The sequence below is a fragment of the Chiloscyllium punctatum genome, chromosome 8 (assembly GCF_047496795.1).
Source record: "Chiloscyllium punctatum isolate Juve2018m chromosome 8, sChiPun1.3, whole genome shotgun sequence".
NCBI lineage: Eukaryota > Metazoa > Chordata > Chondrichthyes > Orectolobiformes > Hemiscylliidae > Chiloscyllium > Chiloscyllium punctatum.
In genome coordinates this window covers 34,746,699-34,768,381 of record NC_092746.1, presented here as the reverse complement: position 1 = coordinate 34,768,381, position 21,683 = coordinate 34,746,699, and the positions used below count along the sequence as shown (strand labels likewise).

Sequence of the window (21,683 nt, the reverse complement as noted above, 5' to 3'; positions counted from 1 at the left end):
ATTGTGGGGCTCTAACTGAACAATCAGACAATCTTTCGTTATAGATTTCTGCTTTCGCCTTTACCACTAGTTTTGGTTAAATCATTTTAATGGATGGATAATTACAAGATGGTAACTGCAGAAGCACTCAGCCCTGGGATTTTTCTTTCCCAAGTATAACCTTTCTTAATGGAAAAGTATAAAGCTTGCTCCTGAAGATTCCTGGAAGCAATAGTATTTTTCCCCTAGAATTCCCTTACTGAAGTCTTGTTGGCTTTCATTTGACAATTATAATACATAGAACTAATTTCTAATTTTTACTGAAGCACTGTGGCAGGTATATTTATGTTTTGGAGCTGGTTGATTTTTTTTAATGTATTTTTCTGAGAATTATGGTAATTTATAAAATATTTTGCAAACAGCTCTATATCTTTTACTCCAAATTGACAGTAATCCAAACAACTGAATTCATAAAACTAAAGATGATATGTCTGAATATATGCCATCATCAAGGCAGCCTTTTACCAGACCCATTGGGTAAAATATTTTAATCAAAGCACCAAAAAGGTGAATATCATGTCAAGCAGTATTTATCTTTTAAATTATTTTGTTCCAATACTTTTAACCTCAGCCTTTTCTGCTCTATTGAGATGATTTTATTTTAATTAGCATTAAGAATTTAAAGTTAATTTCATAATTGTGAAATTCTGAAAACTATTAGTCTACATTTTTAAGATTTAAATTATATTTTTAATCTAGCACTTTTGAGGGCTTGATTTAATTAAAAAACAAAGGAAGCTTTTGGATGTACAATACATGTTTATGACGAAAAGTGGATTTTTGTTCCTATTCAGGGAAGAAGAAGGGGAAGAAAATTTACAAAAACGAGCCTTGCAGTTGCCTTTTAATTTTGCAACTGGAGAGGCATTGCTATATGAAGGAAATTGTTCAATCCTTGGATTAATGGATCCTGCATTTCACAAAACCAAAGAAAATGTTGCAAAAGCTATAGCAGGAAGACCAAGACGACCAGAATCATTAGATCCAGATTCTCTTCTAGGGGCAGTGTTGAGCCAGGATAAATCAGTCTATGTATCTGCCCCTTCACAAATTCAGGACTTCAGTTTTGAAAGAACCCTTTTTAATAAGAGTGAAGAAACAGAATTAAGTGATTTCTTTCCTAGTGATTGGGAAGAGATTCTATTCAGTGAAGGTACCAGCATTGGGAAGATGGAAATTACCAACTGTGTTCAGCCACAGAAGTCTTTTCCTGCTCCTGAGGAAAATGTAGATGTTTTAGTAAATAGTATTGGCAGCGAGCTTTATAACACTATGAAAAACCTTGATATTGGGCTGGAAGACTTTGATCTCATATCGCAGGACGAGACATTCCTGAGGGTTAATTGGGATGAGACTGGAGATATAAATAATATTACACTGAATGATGAAATACTAACGTATATCCAGGAATCACTGAAAAAGCGGTCAGACTGTATGTATTTGAGTTGCATGCAACAAAAACCACTGCATTCAAGCTCAAGTTGCATGCTGCAGCAACAGCTTCCAATGGAACACCTTCAGCAGCAACCAGTCTCAGCAAAGCCTTGTCCTCAACAGCAGAAATCCCAAATGCAGCAGTACCACCAGCCACTGCAATCTTTGACGCAACAGTACCAGCAGCTGCTGCAACCTCCATCACAACAGCACCAGCAGCTGCTGCAACCTCCATCACATCAGCAGCTGCTGCAACCTCCATCGCAACACCAGCAGCTGCTGCAACCTCCATCACATCAGCAGCTGCTGCAACCTCCATCGCAACAGCACCACCAGCTGCTGCAACCTCCATCACAACAGCACCAGCAGCTGCTGCAACCTCCATCACAACACCACCAGCAGCTGCTGCAACCTTCATCACACCAGCAGCTGCTGCAACCTCCATCACAACACCACCACCAGCTGCTGCAACCTCAATCGCAATACCAGCAACAGCTGCTGCAACCTCAATCGCAACACCAGCAGCAGCTGCAACCTCCATCGCAACACCACCAGCAGCTGTTGCAACCTCAATCGCAACACCAGCAGCAGCTACTGCAACCTCAATCGCAGCACCAGCAGCTGCTGCAACCTCCATCACAACACCAGCAGCTGCAATGTCCACTGCAACAACAGCACCAGCAGCTGAAACGTCCATTGCAACAGCACCAGCAGCTGCTGCAATCTCCATCGCAACATTATCAGCAGCTGCAACCTCCATCACAACACCAGCAGCAGTTGCAGTTATGCCAGAAAATGAAACACATGAAAGTTAACGGACTGTTTACAAAATGGAGCTCTGACAATAGGAGAATAACCAATGATCAGGAGAAGCAGTGTGGTTTCTCTTGCATAGACAGCACAGCATCAGGGCTCCAGTACAAATCTGAACTTAATGCTACCCCTTCACCCTGTCAACGAGACATTCTATTGTACCAGCAGGTCGCAAGTCAGCCATCTGACTTCATTCAAGTAGAAATGCCAGTAGGTGGCTTTTGTACACAGGATGGTGCTGCAGTTAGTGGTTTAGAAGACTACTTGGACTATGTGGAGCAACATTCAGAAACACCGGATTATACTGCAGTAAACCCATTAATTGACCTAATTACACCAGAAACATGTTATACTGGTGCCATGTCAGTGATCCCATGTCTAACAGAAAATGATTTGTCCTGTGTGAATACTATGCAACTCAATGCTACAAGCTCAGGTCAACAGCCTATTTTAACCAAGGTAAATACACTTTTCATGTGATGTAGGTATTTCTGCCAAGGTTAACATAAGACGTAAGAGCAGGAGTAAGCAATTCAGCTCCTTAAGCTTGCTCCACCATTCAATACAACCATGGCTGATTTAATCTCGGCCTTAACTCCACTTCCTTCCTGCTCCCCGTAAGCCTTCAACCCGGTTACTAATTAAGAATCTATCTTCTCCTAAAATTTACTCGGTGTCCACCACACATGGGTGATAAATTACACAAATTCACAACTCTTCGAGAGAAGTAGTTCCTCCTCATCTCAGTCTTAAATCTGCCACCTTTAGCCTAAAACCATGACCTCTTTTTCAACATCCACACTGCATCTACTTTGTCAATCCCTTTTAGCAACATATGTACCTTATAAACTTGTTAAAAAAATTAATGAGATGACATTCTCCAAGGGAGGGAAACGATGGTTTCAAAGTTGTTTTTTTTCTCAGTGCAGTGGAATTAGAGCTGTGCCTGTAATTTGAGTACTAAAACAGCACCTACACAGATTTCCTTCACTAACACCTCAGTTGACACTGAACATCATCCTGGTTGAGAGTTTGTGTTGCAGGAGTATTCAGAGGAGTCTGATTGTGACCTCTGTCACCCTCAAATGCTGATTTGTTGTTGTTGTTGACATTTTAAAAATCACCTCTACTTAGAGACCCCATTTACAAACACCTAGATGAACAAACATTCGGCAATGCTAGGGACTCCTCCCCCCAGCACCAGCATGATTTAAAGCTATGTAAAGCATTGTGTAGACCCACCTAATAAAATAAGTTGCTAATGGAATAATGGAGAGAAGTGCTCTCAACAAGAAATGTCTGCAGGCTTCCAGAAGCACTTTACTATCGTCCACCTAAACTAGGAGTAATATGTTTCACCTGAGCTTTATAAAGGAGATACTCCCAGAACTCACCTAACTTTTAACCAATCTGCAGCCTTGCAGAAGGGCAGGAACAGCACTGCCACTGTCTGTGAAGATAAGTGTGGTCCTGATTTCATACCTGTTTAATGCTTCAGGGTAAGTACAACAAGGTGTGGACAGTCACCAAGATCACTATCCACTGCTACCTCAAAGACGATAGTGACTGTTTATATAGGCAGAATAGACTTTGTTCTGTCTGCACAGACAAAGACACGTTCAAAGCATAGGTGACATTGTCAAATGGGCAGGCTCTCCTGTTGTGCAGGGTGTAATCAACAATTGAGATTGTTTTACAACTAAGACTCATAGAGTCATAAGAGATATACAGCATGGAAATAGAACATTACAGCGCAGTATAGGCCCTTGATGCTGCACCAACCTGTGGAACCAATCTAAAGCCCATCTAACCTGCACTATTCCATTCTCGTCCATATGTCTATCCAAAGACCATTTAAATGCCCTGTTTGTAGGCAGTACGTTCCACGTCCCTACTACTCTGAGTAAAGAAACTACTTCTGACATCTGACCTATATCTGTCACTCCTCAATTTAAAGCTATGTCCCCTCATGCTAGCCATCGTTATCCAAGGAAAAAGGCTCTCACTGTCCAACCTATCTAATCCTCTGATTCTCTTGTATTCTTCGTTTAAGTCACCTGTCAACCTTCTTCTCTCTAATGAAAACAGCCTCAAGTCCCTCAGCCTTTCCTCGTAAGACTTTCCTTCATACCAGACAACATCCTAGTACGTCTCTTCTGAACCCTTTCTGAAGCTTCCACATCGTTTCTATAATGTGGTGACCACTATTCCAAATGTGGCTGCACCAGAGTTTTGTACAGCTGCAGCATGATCTCATGGTTCTGAAACTCAATCCCTCTACCAATAAAAGCTAACACACCATATGCCTTCTTAACAACCCTATCAACTTGGGCAGGCAACTTTTCAAGGATGTATGAACCTTAACACTGAGATCGCTTTGCTCATTTACACTACCAAGAATCTTACCGTTAGCCCAGTACTCTGCATTCCTGTTATTCCTTCCAAAGTGAATGAGCTCTCAGTTTTCTGCATTAAACTCCATTTGCCACCTCTCAGCACAGCTCTACAGATTATCTATGTTTCTCTGTAACATACAACATACTTCGCCACTATCCACAGCTCTATTGACCTTAGTGTCATCCGCAAATTTACTAACCTGTCCTTCTATGCCCTCATCAGGTCATTTATATAAATGACAAACAACAGTGGACCCAAAACAGATCCTTGTGGTACCCCACTAGTAATTGAACTCCAGGATGAATATTTCCCATCAACCACCACTCCTGTCTTCTTTCAGCTAGCCAATTTTTTATCCAAACTGCTAAATCACCTTCAATCCCATGCCTCTGTATTTTGTGTAATAGCCTACCATGGGGAACCTTATCAATTGCCTTACTGAAATCCATGTACACCACACCAACTACTTTATCCTCATCCACCTGTTTGGTCACCTTCTCAAGGAACTCAATAAGGTTTGTGAGGCACAACCAACCCTTCACAAAACCTTGTTGACTATCCATAATCGATTTATTCCCCTCTAGATAATTACAAATCCTATCTCTTATAACCCTTTCCAACACATCTGTAATTTCCATGGTTGTCTCCACTCCCCTTCTTGAACAAGGGAACAACATTTGCTATCCTCCAGTCTTCTGGCACTATTCCTGTAGACAACGATGACATAAAGATCAAACCCAAAGGCTCTGCAATCTCCTCTGTGGCTTCCCAGAGAATCTGAGGACAAATCCCATCCAGCCCAGGGGACTTATCTATATTTACTCTTTCCAGAAATGCTAACAACTCCTCCATATGCATCTCAATCCCATCCAGTATAGTAGCCTGTATCTCAGTGTTCTCCTCGACCACATTCTTTTTCTAGTGTGAATACTGATGAAAATTATTCATTTAGCACTTCCCCTATCTCCTCTGACTCCACACACAACTTCCCACTACTTTGCTTGATTGGCCCTAATGTTACTGTAGTCATTCTTTTATTGCTGATATACCTATAGAAAGCCTTAGGGTTTTCCTTGATCCTAACCGCCAGTCACTTCTCATGACCCCTCCTGGCTCTTCTTAGCTCCCTCTTTAGGTCTTTCCTGGCTAACATGTAACTCTCAAGTGCCCTGAACCATCACATCTCATCCTAACATAAACCTTCTTTTTCCCCTTGAAGAGACATTCAACTTTCTTAGTAAACCACGACTCCCATGCTCAACAACTTCTTCCCTGCTGGTCCTTGAATAAGCTCCACATTTCAATTGTGCCCATCCCTACAGTTTCCAGCCCCAACTAATGAATCCTAAATCTTACCTAATTGCATTGTAATTGCCTTTCTCCCAGCTATAACTCTTGCCCTACGGTATATACCTATCCCTTTCCATCACTTACATAACCGAATTGTGGTCACTATCACCAAAGTGCTTACCTATCTCCAAATCCAACACCTGGCCGGGTTCATTAGCCAGCACCAAATCTAATGTGGCTTTGCCCTGTGTTGATCTGACTACCTACTGTGTCAGGAAACCCTCCTGCACACATTGGACAAAAACTAACCCATCTAAAGTACTTGAACTGTAGTATTCCCAGTCAATATTTGGAAAGTTAAAGTCTCCCATAACAGCTACCCTGTCACTCTCGCTCCTATCGAGGATCATCTATGCTATCCTTTCCTCTACATTCTGGAACTACTTGGAGGCCTAAAGAAAACTCTCAACAGGGTAATCTCTCCTTTCCTGTTTCTAATCTCAGCCCATACTACCTCAGTAGACAAGTCCTTAAACGTCCTTTCTGCAACCATAACACCGTCCTTGACCAATATTGCCACACCATCCCTCCCTTCACCATTTTCTCTGTTCTTACTGAAACATCTAAATTCCAGAACCTGCAATAACCATTGCTGTCCCTGCTCTACCCAATGTCTCTGAAGTGGCCACAAGATTGAAATCCCGGCTACCAACCATGCTGCAAGTTCACCCACCTTATTCCGGATGCTCCTGGCATTGATGTTGACACACTTCAAACCAACTTCTTGCCTGGTGCCTTCTTGCAATGTTGAAGCCTTATTTCTGCCTTCACTACTCTCATCCTCCCATATACTCAAACTACAATTCAGGTTCCCATCCCCATGCCGAATTAGGTTAAACCCACCCGAAGAGTATCAGTACGTGATCCCCCAGAGTATTGAATCCCCTCTGGTTCAGGTGAAGACCATCCTGTTTGTAAAAGTCCCACCTGCCCCAGAAATAGCCCCAATTACACAGAAATCCAAAACACTCCCTCCTGCACCATCCCTGTAGCCACGTGTTCAACTCCTCTCTCTCCCTATTCCTTGCTTCGTTAGCATGTGGCATGGACAACAAACCAGCTCAAAGCTTCCACCCTAGCTCCCTGATTTTCTGCTTTAAATCCCCATCTCTCTTCCTATCTATATCGTTGGTGCCTATGTGGACCACAAGTTGGGGCTGTTCTCTCTCCCTCTCAAGGATCCCAAAAACATGATCAGAGACATCATGAACCCTGGCACCTGGGAGGCAACACATCAACTGTGCTTCTCTCTCGTTCCCACAGAACCACCTATCTGTCACCCTAACTATGGAGTCCCCAGTTATTACTGCTCTGTTCCTCTTCCCCCTTCTCTTCTGAGCAACAGGGACAGACTGTGTGCCAGAGACCTGTGCCCCATTGCTTATTCTTGGTAAGTCATCTTCTCCCCACCCTCCCCCAACAGTATCCAAAACGGTATACTTGTTGAGGGGAACGGCCACTGGGGATCCCTGCACTGCCTGCTGGTTCCCTTTCCATCCCCTGACGGTAACCCATCTACCTTCTCCTTTTACCTGAGGTGTGACTCCCTCCCCTCAATAATCCCCTCCACCTCCTGAATGTTCCGAAGTTCATCCAGCTCTAGCTCTGGTCCCTAACGGAGTTTTCGAGGAGTGGACTTCGGTGCACTTCCCACAGATGCAGTCACAGGGACATTACTGGTGACCCTTACCTCCCGTATTCTGCAGGAGGAGCATTCAACTGCCCTAACCTCCATTCCAACTATTCTAAATTCCCAACGAGACTATGGAAAAACTAAAAGAAAATAAAGAAACCAGTCACCTTACCAGTTGGTGCACAGGACCTTATTTTGGTTAGAGGACGACGACGGGTGGGGGAGACTGCCCGAGTGGTGTTTCAAGTAAAACAACCACCCAAATATAAAGTCTCGTGTCCACTTCTGCTGAGTGTACGCTCCGCCTATACACGAGGTATACCTTTATATCTTTTAAAATGTTACCTTGCAGTTGGGCCTCTGGTCCTCGCTGTCACTCCTCTCACTCCAGCTGTTGCCAAAAAAAGGTGAAGAACACTGAACTCTTGAAGTAAGCTTTTTTATCTTTTAAAGTTTAAGATCCTTTGGTCCAACTCATCCATGCCGACCAGATATCCTAAATAAATATAGTCCCATTTGGCCCATATCCCTCTAAATCCTTCCTATTCATCCCATCCAGATGCCTTTTAAATATTGCAATTGTACTAGCCTCCACCACTTCCTCTGGCAGCTGATTCTGTCCACGCACCACCCTCTGTGTGAAAAGATTGCCACTTTATCACTTTTAAATCTTGCCCCTCTCACCTTAAACCTATGCCCTCTAGTTTTGGACTTCCCCACCCCAGGGAAAAGACCTTGTCTATTTATCCCATCCATGCCGCTCATGATCTTATCAACTTCTGTAAGGTCTTCCCTCAGCTTCCAACACCCCAGTCTATTTAACCTTTCCCTATAGGTCAAATCCTCCAACCTTGGCAACATCCTTGTAAATCTTTTCTGAACTCCCTCAGGTTTCACAACATCCTGCTTATAGCAGGGACAAGAAAGATCTGATATGGTTACTCCATATTGCTACCTACCCCCAAAAAATCCTTTACCACTTCCTGGATCTCTCTGCCTTAAAAATGCTCAAAGGCTCTGCTTACATCACCTTTTGTGGAAGAGTGTTGTAAAAACTCATAAGCCTCTGGGGAAAATATTTATCCTTCCATCTGTTGTAAATAGGACACCCTGAGTTTGAAACTGTGACCCTATACTGGATTCTTCCACTAGAGGCGGTACCTCTCCCACGTGCATCCAGTGAAGACCCCTCATAACCTTCTTTGTTTCAGTCAAATCACTTTTCCTCTTAACTCCCCAATGGGTATATGCCTAACCTGTCCAGTTTTTCAAAGTAAAGCAACCCATGCACTGCACATATTTGACTAATAAACCTTCTCTGAATTGCTTTCTCTGCATTTGCATCCTCTCTTTATCAAAATATGGATTGCTTCCTCAAAGAGCTTCAATACATTGGTTAAACATGAGGTTTCTTTTATGAAGCCATAACAATTCTGCCTGATTACCATGAAATTTTCTGAACGGGCTGCTGTAATGGCTTTAGGAATACCTTCCAGTAAGTGCCCTCCTGACAGATGTCAGGCTAACTGGCCTGAAATTTCCTGCCTTTCTTCCCACCTTTTGAATAAATTAATTCAACTTACTATTTTCAATCGAATGAAACCATCACCAAATGTAAAGAATTCTAGAAATTTCAAACACATTAACTATCTCATTATCCATTTCTATGAATATGAGATATCTGGTTGGCGTGGACGAGTTGGACTGAAGGGTCTGTTTCCATGCTGTACATCTCTATGACTCTATGCTAGGATAAAGTCCATTGAGTCATGGAGACTCATCAGCCTGTGGCTTCAGCAGTTTTCTCATGCCGCTTCTCCAGACTGATATAAAACAACCCATTCAATTCATCCACCATCTTCTTATTTTCCATTATTAATTCTCCAGATTTGCTTTGTAAATGATGAATACTTTATCAAATGATAAAGATCTATAGAAACCTTACTGTCTGTGTTTATGCTTTTTTTCTTCTGGTTTAATTTTCCCTCCTTATTAATTTTTCAATCATCCTTGCCTCTGTTTATAGTCTATCTATTCTTCCGACCTGCTATCAATTTTTGTGCAATTATAGGTGTTTTCTTTAAGTTTGATTGTATCTTTAGTATAGTAAAGATGGCTGCTGAGTCCTCTGTTTGAAATATTTCTTTCTCATTGGAATGTATTATTCTGTGTATTCTAAAATGACCCTGTAAATCTGCGACTGCATCTCTATTGATCTATCCCTTAATCTCATTTGCCAGTTCACAGTTTTGTTTGCATAATTGCACTAATTTAAGTTTAAAATGCTCATGTCAGACAACTTCTCCCTTAAATCAAATGTAAAATTCAGTCATATCTGCCTCTTGGATGCCTTCACGACAAAATTCTTCATTAATCCTGCACAAGACCAGCTCTAATACATCCTTCTCTTTGGTTGATTCTAGAGCACGAGATTCTAAGAAATTGTTCTGAAAACATTCTATGTACTCATGTAAGCTACCCATGCGCATTTGATTTTTCCTTTATACTCCATCCTATTGTGTACTTGCTACTAAGTGGCCTGTGCAGCAGGTAAAAACAATGACTGCAGATGCTGGAAACCAGATTCTGGATTAGTGGTGCTGGAAGAGCACAGCAGTTCAGGCAGTATCCAAGGAACTTCGCAGCAGTCCCACAGCTGATTTCTTGCCTGTATCATTTTTCGTTCCATCCAAATCACTTCTACATCCTAATATCCTGAACTTGAATTATCCTGGTCTAATCACCCATATACCTTCCCCTGTTGTCTGGCTGGCTGATTCTTTTGCTCACCCTCATTCTCTTATTCAATGCTTCCATGATTGCTGAAAAGCTGCTGAATGAAGGAGATTACAGAAGGTCTTTGACAATGCTCTTGTACATATCTGGCTCTTGAAGGTCCGGCCTGCGACTGTACAGTTTTGCCTTGGGCAAAGCACATTGCCATGGGTGACAGAAGTCTGTACAGGGGCAAGAGCACTTGTGGAGCGGTAGCAGTGAGAGGATAATGCTGTCACCCTGAAGGCGGACAGCAGGTTTTGTCTCTACAAGATCATTGCCACCTCATGGAGCAATGCACCATTAATCCTTGGTGGGCAGATTCCTAGAAAGCTGAGAGCTTTAATGTCCGTTCTATTTCACAAAGTAGTCTGACAGGTATGCACACCTAACATTCATTTTAAGATGTTTAAATGGTTGGCTGTGCAGAAGTTTAAAAGGGGTTGTGCAGTGGAATAAACAGAATGCATACAGCAAAATATAAATTGAGAGATCAGTACCCTACAAGTTATTTTCGAGCACTGGTTTCTGTAGCCACAGTGGTAATAGTTTGAATCTGGATGACAACAAGCAGAGATTTCACGTCCTCGAGTCCATGCTTCTATGGCAGCATTCATTTGTCTGGCTGTATTCTGCCTGGGTTCCAGTGGAAGCTGTGTTATGATTTCAGCTGATGTTATGACTACCTGGTCAGATCCCAGGCTGAAATATGGCCTGATGTGTCATATTTTGTTTTGTTTTTGGTTTTAACAAGGAGATATTTCACTTAAAAGCATACAGTGATGCAGATTTGGGTTTAACAATGTGACACAAAAGAAATGATAATAATTTGGTTTATTCTATTTTATTAAGTATACTATAATTATTAAATATACTATAAATTTAAAGATTTTTGTGTTGCAAGATACAATAGGCTGTCATTAATCCCACAAACCCACCTTTACTGTCCTCACACCAGACAATTTCTTCTACTTCACATCATTTCACTATGGCTTCAATGCATTATTCTTGAGAATCTGATAGCCACATACTGAAACCTTCATACAACTGAGCTTCGATTTTCTCACTTCAAATAATCCTTTCAGAGTTTTAGCCAAAAGCATCTGATCAGGAACTTTTAAAATATACTCTTTACGTTGTGGTAATCTTTTTTTAATCCTCTGAAACTACCTTCTTTTCTCAAGATGAAATGATTCTCACATCCTGCCTCAGCAAAGACTTCGACAAAACTGTTCAAATTGATACTGTAACGTTTTCTTACAAGGTATAGGTGTTTCCCCTAACACCAAAAGAACTACTTGTGAATTTCCTATATGAACACCTAATATGTACTACACTGTTTGTTTGCTTGTAAACAAAAGCTCATTTATCTCCAGGAAATGTCTCTCTAATACTTCTGTTTTAAAATAAATCACCATGGCTACAGAAATATTTAAATCCATTCAAACTCTCAGAAGACCCACATGCCACTAATTTTAAAATTCAAAATTCCAAACTAAATGTTAGTAAAATACTTAAATCGCATGCCTTACATCACAGCTGTGATTTTTGCTATTTGATATTTCATGTTGACTAAGTCCACAGTTGCATTCCAGTAGTCAACCATTAGTAGCATACAGGAAAAGGTTGTTCCAAACTGTGCTCAAAGACCTGTGCCAATTGAAGGTAGACTCCTCTATGTTCCTTGACTTTGACATTAATCATTGTGGTATGGCAGCCAATTTATTACAGCCTGTTTTGTGCCTGCCTAATGGCATTTTCTTTCCTGTGTAACAGCCTGTTGAAATCCTCATCCAAGTTCTCTGCAGCAACACATTTATTGACCTTTCTCACTGAGGAAGCTGACACACAGGTACCCTTTCCTGTGGTTACATTGCAGCTCACTTACCACATGCGGCTGGCACCTCTGAACTATCTTATAATATATGGGGAAGTGTTTGTCTATATGTGACCAGTTGCTGAGAGTTTGAGATCAAGTGTTAGAGTTCTTTTGCATTCATCTTTTCTTTCTCTTGACTTCAACCTCCCACACCATTGCTTGGCACGGTATCAGTGTTGGATGTCTGAAAGTTTTAAAGCATAAAGGTCAAGGTTGAAATCAAGAACTGGAAGAAAGCAAGAAGTGTATAGATATCTTATCTCCTGACTGTAAACCATAATAGATAGCAGCATGAGAATGAAGTAGAATTTGAGAAGGTGAGTTAGGCAGCAATATGCCGTGATTCATTATGGTTTCCACCCTGCCACAGGATACTGCCTCAGTAAGTGCTGTTCCACAGATGGCCAGCACAGTCTCCTCAATAGAATTGTGTGCATGTGCAGCCTGTCCTCTCAGCTAGCTACAATGACTAGGTGTGAGGTGATTTTTTCTTGAAAGACAGGGGAACCGTGTCAGTGATTATGCTGCAAAATGGTTAACTCATGAGATTGCCACATTGGAGACTGCCAGCTATGAGACCTGACTGCAGCTTGAAGGTAGTGCTAAGTTTATGAGGGTGGGTTGAAGCTATGAATGTGAGGGGTATTTTGTAGTTGGTGGAATTTGTTTTTAGAGGATTGAAGAGACAATGGTAAATGCAGTGTGAGATTCCAGTGTGGTTGATAGGATATAGCATGTGAAGAGGCGTTCATTGGCCTTGGCTGGTTCCGTATGTTCAATGAGTTTTTAAAAGCACCACTGGCCAGGCTTTATTGCTGATAAAAGCTACTGCCTTCCCAGGATATTCCTAGTGGGCATCTTGCTTCCTTGCCCCCTGAGGATAAAGGACCTTTCTCTCTCCTTGCAATGAGACCCCCACAAATTAGAGAACATTGGGCTGTGTTCTTTAGCTTGTTTTGCCTTTTTTTGTCAGTGTTTTTGTTCTGGTCTTCTCCTCCTTCGTTACCACTTCCAGGCCTGCTACACCAGAAGCTACCTTGCCTTGAAATAGTGCAAACTAGCTTTAAATGGTGTGACCTTCACCTGAACCTCAGACACACTATCTCTCAGCAGTGTATTTAGTGCAGGTTTCCAGGCCCAGATCATTATAATTAGCAAAAGCACAATTTTTGAATGCACATCTCTTTAATGGGCCTGGAGGATGAGCATCTTGAAACCCATGCTTAACTTCAGGTGATGGATTTTATTCATTTTAGTCTCATCTAATTAGAATTCATCATGAATTTAATTTTCAACAAGTCTGAAGCAAACAGGTTCTTAGTGCCATCAGATATATTTTGTTCATTGCTGACTAAGTAAGATCTTAGTATTGGAAGAACAGGGACATACTCTATCCGTTTTCCCTGCTGTTGAAGCCTGAGTCCTACCTTGCCTTTACTGTTGACTGACACAAGAAATCCATTTGTAAGCCAAACCCAAATTTGCTTCCGTGGATCTACCAAACCATAGATCCCCTCTTCATTGTCATGCCAGACCACGCCACTCTGACTTCAAGGCTGCCCCTCAATGCAGCTAAATCCCAGGCTTTCTCAATACACACGGTCTACCAGGTATTTATGTACAACTAATGCATTTTAATTTTTTGTTATTCTGAGATTTAAAGTAGAAAGATGTAAAAATTAAGGAGTTATGTGAAAGAATCCATATAAGCAATGTTTATAATTTAATGGGATAACAGATGAGTTACAGAGTCCCTAATTGTACCACAATTCAATTTGGATATTGAATATTTTAAGAATTGTTATTTGAAAATGGAAAATAACATTGCCATTAATATCAATTTGTAAATTTTTCCACATTTAGCATTTCTGCTACCTACAAAAGTGTAATTATTCATTCATGGATGCAATACCTGAGCTTAAATTAACTCAGACGTCATTATAATTTCTTGTTTGTTCGATACTGCATGCTAAATATTTTTTTTCAGAAATTTTTCCAAAACGCAATTAACACATTATGAATTTCAATTTGTAATACACCTTTAAGATTTGCAAAACTTTTAAATGATTGAATATAGGGTTGTTCGCCCAATATGCATTAAATATCAGTTTGGGCTGTGTTTTTTTAGCTTGTTTCGCCTTTTTTGTTGGTGTTTCCATTCTGGTCTTTTACTCCTTTGTTACCACTTCCAGGCCTGCTACACCAGAAGTTACCTTGCCTTGAAATAGTGCAGGCGAGCTTGAAATGGTGCTAGCCTCACCTGAATCTGAGACATGCTATCACTCAACAATGTATTTAGTGCAGGTTTCCACAACCTATGACCAAAAATAAACAACAAATACTGGAAACCAGAAATTGCTGGTAAAGTTCAAAACGTCCAGGCAGTATTTGTGGAGAGAAAGCAAAACAACTGGGCAAACAGAAATGGGTACAGGTCAGCCAGAGAGAATGAATAACTGCTGATGGAGAGGATTGGTTGTTTGTCCTAACAGCTCAGGTGATGACAAGGTCTGGTGTGTGGGATTTGGAGTAAGGACATCGTGGAAGATGCTCAGACCCTAAAAGTATTAAATATGATATTCAGTCCTGAAGGCTGCAGGGTTCTCAAGCAGAAAATGAGGTGTTGTTCTTCCAGCTTCATCTGAGCTTCACTGGAGCACTGCAGCATGCCTGAGACAGAGATGCTGGCCAGGGAACACGGTGGTGTGTCAAAATGGCAGGCAACTGGAAGCATGGGGTCATTTTTACAGATAAGAACATAGGTGTTCAGCAAAGCAGTTGCCCAATTTGTATTTAGTCTCTTCAAAGTAGAGCAAACCACAGTGTAAGCAGCGAATATAGTAGACTAGATTGAGTGAAGTGCAGGTAAATCGCTGCTTCACCCAGAAGGTATATCTGGGATCTTGGATAGTGAGGAGGGTGGAAGTAAATGAGAAGGTGTTACACCTTCTACAACTGCATTGTGAAGTGCTGTCAGTATGTCGGGAGATGTTGGAAGTGGAGGAGAAGTTGACTGTGATGTCTTGGAGGGAACAGTCCCTGCAGAAGGCTCACAGGAGAGGGGAAGATGCGTCTGGTGGTGAAGTCCCACTGGAGGTAACAGAAATGGCAGCTAACAGTCCTTTAGATGGGGATGTTAATGGGTGATAGGTGAGGTCCAAGAGCACCCTATCGCTGTTGTTGGGGGGATGGGGTGGAGAGAGTGAGGGCTGAAGTGTGGAACACAGCCCAGGACCCAAAAGTGATCTCCAAAGTGATGGAGAATCCTTGGTTGAGGAAAAAGGTGGACATTTCGGAGGTCCCCTTGTTAAAGTTGGCATCAGAACAGATGTGACTGAGAGGGTAAACTGGGAGAATATGAGCAGCTATTCATTCCCCCCAGCTGACCTTTATTACTACCTTTTTCCATCCAGCAGTTTCTCTCTCTCTCTCTCTCTCTCTTTTTCTTTCTCTGGGCTCCATCTCCACCTATTGTTTACTCCTTCCCCATCCCCTCAACCCATCTTCAGCATTTCTACCAACCTTTCCCCATCTACAGATGGACCCGAAACATTAACTCTGTTTTCTTTCCACAAATGCTACCAGGCCTGCTGAGTTTTTTCCAGCAATTTCTATTTTTGTTTCTCAAATGAATTTAATGTTGGCAATGTTTTTTTGAAATAACCAATCACACTTCTTTTGTCTCAGCAGATCCAAACTGGATTTAATGATGGAAACAGTAATGAAGTTTGTCCAAATACATTAAATAACATGAATTGCACACAATTCGGTCCTCAGACCCTGCACAGTCATCCAAAAGAGCCTGGATCCTGTTCTGATCAATCATCTAGTGGCTTTATGTAGACAAGCACAGAGATGAGTGTCCTGTGAAAAGTGTGGAAACGTTTTTATGTTGCTTGCTGAAGAGACAGACATTTGTATCTACAATGTGAAAGGACACAGAGCTTCTAAATGAAAACTTGTAAGGATTAGGAGACTGATTGCAATGTGCTGCTTTTTATTTTGGGCCCTACAGTCTTCAGATTTTAAAGAAAAGTGCTGTTTTATGAACAGGAATTCAATCTGGTTTCTTGCACTAAAAGTGCAATATCCTTTAGAATTTTTGTGAAATGTGAAGTTCCACCTTCACAGCAAATGAGCTCTTTTGAAATATTCTATTAAACTTTGGGCAAAAGAATTCAGCAGAGAGTTAATTTACGATGGAACTACTTTTTGAAATATCTGTAAAAGCAGGTTAACCCATTAATGAATATCAATATATTAAAAGCAAAAAAGGTTAATGATCATATTTTTTATCAGATGATTTTGCCAAATGGGAATGACATTTGCAAGAATGCCCTTTGCAGGATCATGTGTGAGAGCTGAAATCTATGACATTCATTTTCCTTTTCACTTTCTTACCATAACTATAAATATTATGGCACTTTAATGCAGTAGTAATTTAATTACAGCCTGCTGTACCGTACTGAAACCATAAGAGATATTTTCTCTTCTGTGTAACAGCTGGAAGCAAATATAAAAAATAAGTTTGATTATATTTAAGCATTTTTGTCTCCAATTGATGCAAATCTAAATATTTGTACTAGCTCCCTACCTTGGAAATTGAAATAATAGTTCTAACTCAGATGACTTATGGCCTTTTCTGAAATGGTGGCCCATCAGTTCATATGGTAATAAAATTTTGAAGCCTCCTACATCCTGTTGGGATAAACCAGCATAAATTATTTGTAGTAACAAAAGGAAATCCTATCTTTAAGAAGAATACCAAATAGGAATATTGGAATAAATAGTTAATTCCAGTTGCTGGAAGGACTTTTTATTAACAATGTCCATTGATTACAATTATTAATTGTGAAGGTTATTCACTCACTAAAGCACGTATTTGTTAAACCCCATTTCATATCTTTCTTTTACTATTGAACGTCCATATTGGTTTAGAATAAAATATTGCACCACTAAAAGAATTAGAAATGTATGATTCATGCCTTCAGGGGAAATTTAGTATCAGGGAACAACCACTGATTACAATGGGTATCTTTAAAATAATCTGAGCAGCAATTTTTTTTCCTCTCCCTCTGCTTAAATAAATTGCACTACTGCGCAGACTTCAATAATGGAGGCCTTTTTTTCTCAGACGGCATGTCTTAATAATTGTCATGGAAACCATTGCCACCATTGTTTCCTTGAAATACTACGGAAACAAGTTTGAAATGGAAATGATCCTTTTCTGGTTGTATTATGCAGGGATGTTTCATTTTTTAAAAAGTAGCACTCTGAAAAGTCGTGCCTCTTCCCATGAATAAAAACATAGTCCAATGTACATTTTTTTATTTTAAAAATGTCCAATGCAGGTATATTTTTCCTGTAACTTGCTGTTTTACAGATTTTGACCGCTCTTCCACAAATTGCTTGTTTGCAGCATGTAACAAGCAGACAGTATTGAGGATAGTTTTGTGAGGGTTTCCCAATAAGAAAAGTTTGGGGTTTTTTTGCAGTACTTTTGTGAACATAGCATGTATATGCTATAAGCATCCAGCCTCGGTTAACATACCTGTCCCTTGTATTGCACTCTTCAGGAAAAAGAAGCATTCTTCACATAAAAAGCTCTTATTAATACAGAGCAGTGAAAATAAATGACTACAATAAAAGTTAGCTTTAATTATTAAAAGCTACCATTTATAGTTTATCAAAGAAAAAATGCATTCAATACATTTACTTTATCTCACAGGTTTTATATACTTATAAGACATCAATACTGATGCAAAATGTACCTTTTTATTTTAAGTGATTGTTACTCATTTTGTACATGTTCAAATTTACACTTAATTGTCCTTGTGAAAATAATTTTATTTTGAAATGAATTTGTTACATTTTTAAATTTTGATGGTTGTATATACAAAGAAAAACAAAACACAATAATATGCCTGGTTACTGTTGTGAGACTTCTAAATATTCACCGAGTTTAGTTGTCACTACCTGTTTTCAAATGGATAGTTTGAGCTGGAAGTTTTATGACTTAAATTTGCTTGTCACTGAACAGGAGATCTGATATGAGTACACTTCAGAACGGAAGCATTTGTAATCACTCAAGTAAAATGAGCATTTCATATCTTACACTTAATTTTAATTGGATTTGAAAAAGGATATTTTAATCAGATGACTCTTTTCCATTTTCCTTTTAAAAGAAATGCACCGAATATGTTCTTATCATTATCATTTATTTTAGTAACCTGATGAAACTCTGGAAAAGTTACTTAATAACATCTAGCACAAGTACTTTTCTTAATAAACTGTGTTGCCTTCATTGTCAGAACCCATCGCACTGCTTATGAAACTTGAATATCCATGAGTGGTGTAAATATGCTTAGAGTTTCCAAAATCCAACCATAAAGTGCTGTGCATATCAAATTAAAAGAGATCTGTTACATGCTGAATTATCTAACTCTAAATTGGTCTAATTTTCCAAAACCATTGCATGTTTCTGCACAGTTTTACACCATTGCATGTTTCTGCACAGGTTCTGAAAAACTGTGAATAGTTTCAAATTACAAATGAAGATGAATAGCAGTGGTCATGGCACAGACGGCTCAGGAATTACATAACCAAATTGTGGCAAAGTTGCAACACAAATTCTAATATTTTATCATTGATCATTTAGTGTAAAGATTGTTTGTTGAAAAATATTAAATAATATTCAAGGAGATGTTTGGTACATCGGTTCCCCGAAACGCCTGATAAAGTGCCAACTAAGTGGCAATCTGAGCTGGATTTTCCCCTCAAGTTACTGAACTCTGTCATTGAGATCAATTGTGAGTCAGGAGCATCACTGTGTCACAAAATTGTCCACTCATTGTGATTTTCCCTGTGCCAGCTGATTAATCGCTAAAAAGTGAATAAGCGTCCAATTAAGGACAATAGGCTGGCTTTTGATGTTGGAGGATCAGTCTGAGACTTTCCAGTTTCTAAACAGCAGAAGGAAGTAACAGAAGACGACAGAGGGGATGCTTCATGATGGAAGGACCATCTTCCCAACATTTTAATTTAAACTAATAGGTGGTTCTTGCAGATAGGCTGCTACAGTTTAATTCCTACTGTATCCAGGGAAGCAGAGAGGGTCTGCCTGGTGACCTGTCAGGAGTATTGCTCCTGCTACCCATTCCCACGCCAAGCCCAACCTCACTCGTGTCTGTAACTGAGAGTCTGCCTCCAGGCAGTTCAATCAGCCCCATGACCTGAATCGGGAGCTGACCAGAAAAATCTCCCAGCCTATCTCAGCCTGGTTTAACGTGCACCAATCCCATCTCTGGGAAAAAAGGGCCCATGACAAAGTTATATGGGCAAATAGGAAGAGCCAAAAACTCCCCTTTTCCACCTTTTTTAAAGTATGTACTGTTGCCCTGGACATTGTCACTGCCATTCATAAAGACTATGCCACTGCATAGTTGGGCGAAATCAGCTGTTCCTGTGGAGACACCCTGTCAGTGTACTGAGTCACCAAAGCCCTGGCAGTCCTAAGGGATCAAATGAACATTATCTGTTGTCTTTCTTTATAAACTCTTGTTCACTCCTTAAAGTCGAGAATATGGTTTAGATTTCTCTGGGCCTTGTGTATAATGCAGTCAGCGGAATTGCTGAGTGAGCGCAGGAATTCAGGAGAAACTCCATTAATATCTCTGCCAGCTATTTTGGAGACAGTTTAAAGGACATCTGTAGTGCCAGGGCTCACTCTATCACCTTTTTCTAATAGTCATCCATGTAGCAATTCATTGCAGGTTTTCTTCAAATCAGGGATAATGAGGCAGGGCCTTTTCTTCCTGAAGGCATACTCTTAAACTCATCCAATGATCATGTCACATTCCTTATAAGGTTTTTGTATCTTCCCTGGGGCTATTGTCAAATTTATTTCCTTTATCTCAAATGTGAACCGTATGCTTCTGTCAGAGTTAGTGCAGGTTTAACTGATATCACATCAAACAATTTGATCAACGTTTCTGTTCCTTAATCATAGGTAAAACTGATTTTTGTAGTTAATATCTCAAAATCAATTGCAATCGTATTGTTTTATAATCTTATTAATATCTTACAATTTTTCTGTAACATACAAGTGATGATGTTGTGCAAAAAAGGATTGGAATTCATTTTATAGAAGGGTTTACAGATGCTCAACTTCAGAGGGTTCCATGAACACTTGTCTTTGAAGATATTGGTTTAGTTTACCCTGTAGGAGAGAGGCGAAGGTCACCTTTCATTCAGTGTCACTTGTATTGTCTGATTAGAGACTAGCCTGATTATATATGAAATATCAAAATATCTGTCAACACTATTCACTGTGAATCATAACCTGTAGTGTAGAGAAGAATTTTAAGCACATTCTTTCCCACTTTGTAAATCTAAGAACTGGTCCCCAGAAACATTGTGTGTTTTGGAATTGAAGTGCAAAATTGGTTTTCATTGTAAATCCTGAATAACATTTTTAAGGTATGTGAATGTGATGAACAGTAGCTAGGTCTACAAACACTGTATTAAAGGTTTAAAGGGATAGCATCATTATTGTACAAGAGTACAATACTGTTTGCGAACTACAGCTGTATCATATTATAAACTATTTAGCCAAATGCAAAGTACCATGTTATTAAGTGCCAAATATTCAGTACTATTAGTGTACTGTCATATCAAAATTTGCTTTCGTTGTACATTTTAATATAACTACTTATGTTTTGCCCTATATTTTATATGGCAGCTGAGCCTTAGTATATAATGAGATGGCAAATGCAAGGGCACTGGTGTCTACACTAGTGCCATAAATATTTAGAAGTACATAGCAGTTTGAATTCTGCTCTTTGCTCTCTTGTTAAATGTGGTGTTCAAACAGTATTACTGCAAATATTTCTTGTACATTTTTGACCTCCATTTGTTTTGCTCACACATTGCTATGTCCACATACACACTGTACATGTTTCTCTTAAGTATAGTTTGTAACAAACTCACTGACCTCCAGTGAAGTTTATAAAATTTAAATATTGTAATAAAAAGTTACTGAACGTGAATTGGGTTGATGATCATTTTATGAATAAATGTTTTAAAATATCTAAGAAAAGACAATGAAATACAATCACTTATGTATGAGGGGATGAAAGCATGTACTTAAAGCACAGAAAGAATGCAACCACAATAAATACTCTCAAAAATATGCAATTAAAGAACGAATTACGCTTCACCCAATCTCAAAACTAAGTTGTGTAGTAAGCAGTTCAGGTGTGTAAAGGTCTGATGCTAGAGGGAGCTTTCCTGCACTGGATTGAACTTCAAGTAAGTTATGGTGACTGAGGTCAGAATCTGTATGAATTTGTAGAGTTCCTTTAA

The 21,683-nt window shown here is 39.8% G+C and overlaps 1 protein-coding gene across 2 annotated transcripts in view; it reads left to right on the top strand.

The window, feature by feature from the left end:
- LOC140480465 (aryl hydrocarbon receptor-like) overlaps positions 1-21,367 on the top strand; it is a 195,421-nt gene extending 174,054 nt beyond the window's left edge. Inside the window, exons 10-11 of one of the 2 annotated variants that reach the window (XM_072575366.1) lie at positions 834-2,745; positions 16,011-21,367. In XM_072575366.1, coding sequence (XP_072431467.1) covers positions 834-2,745; positions 16,011-16,163 — 2,065 coding nt within the window. In that variant the 3' untranslated portion in view covers positions 16,164-21,367. Of the gene's footprint in view, positions 1-833; positions 2,746-16,007 lie in introns of both variants that reach the window. The other variant, XM_072575365.1, reaches the window with a different exon arrangement.
- The last annotated feature ends 316 nt before the right edge of the window (positions 21,368-21,683 follow it).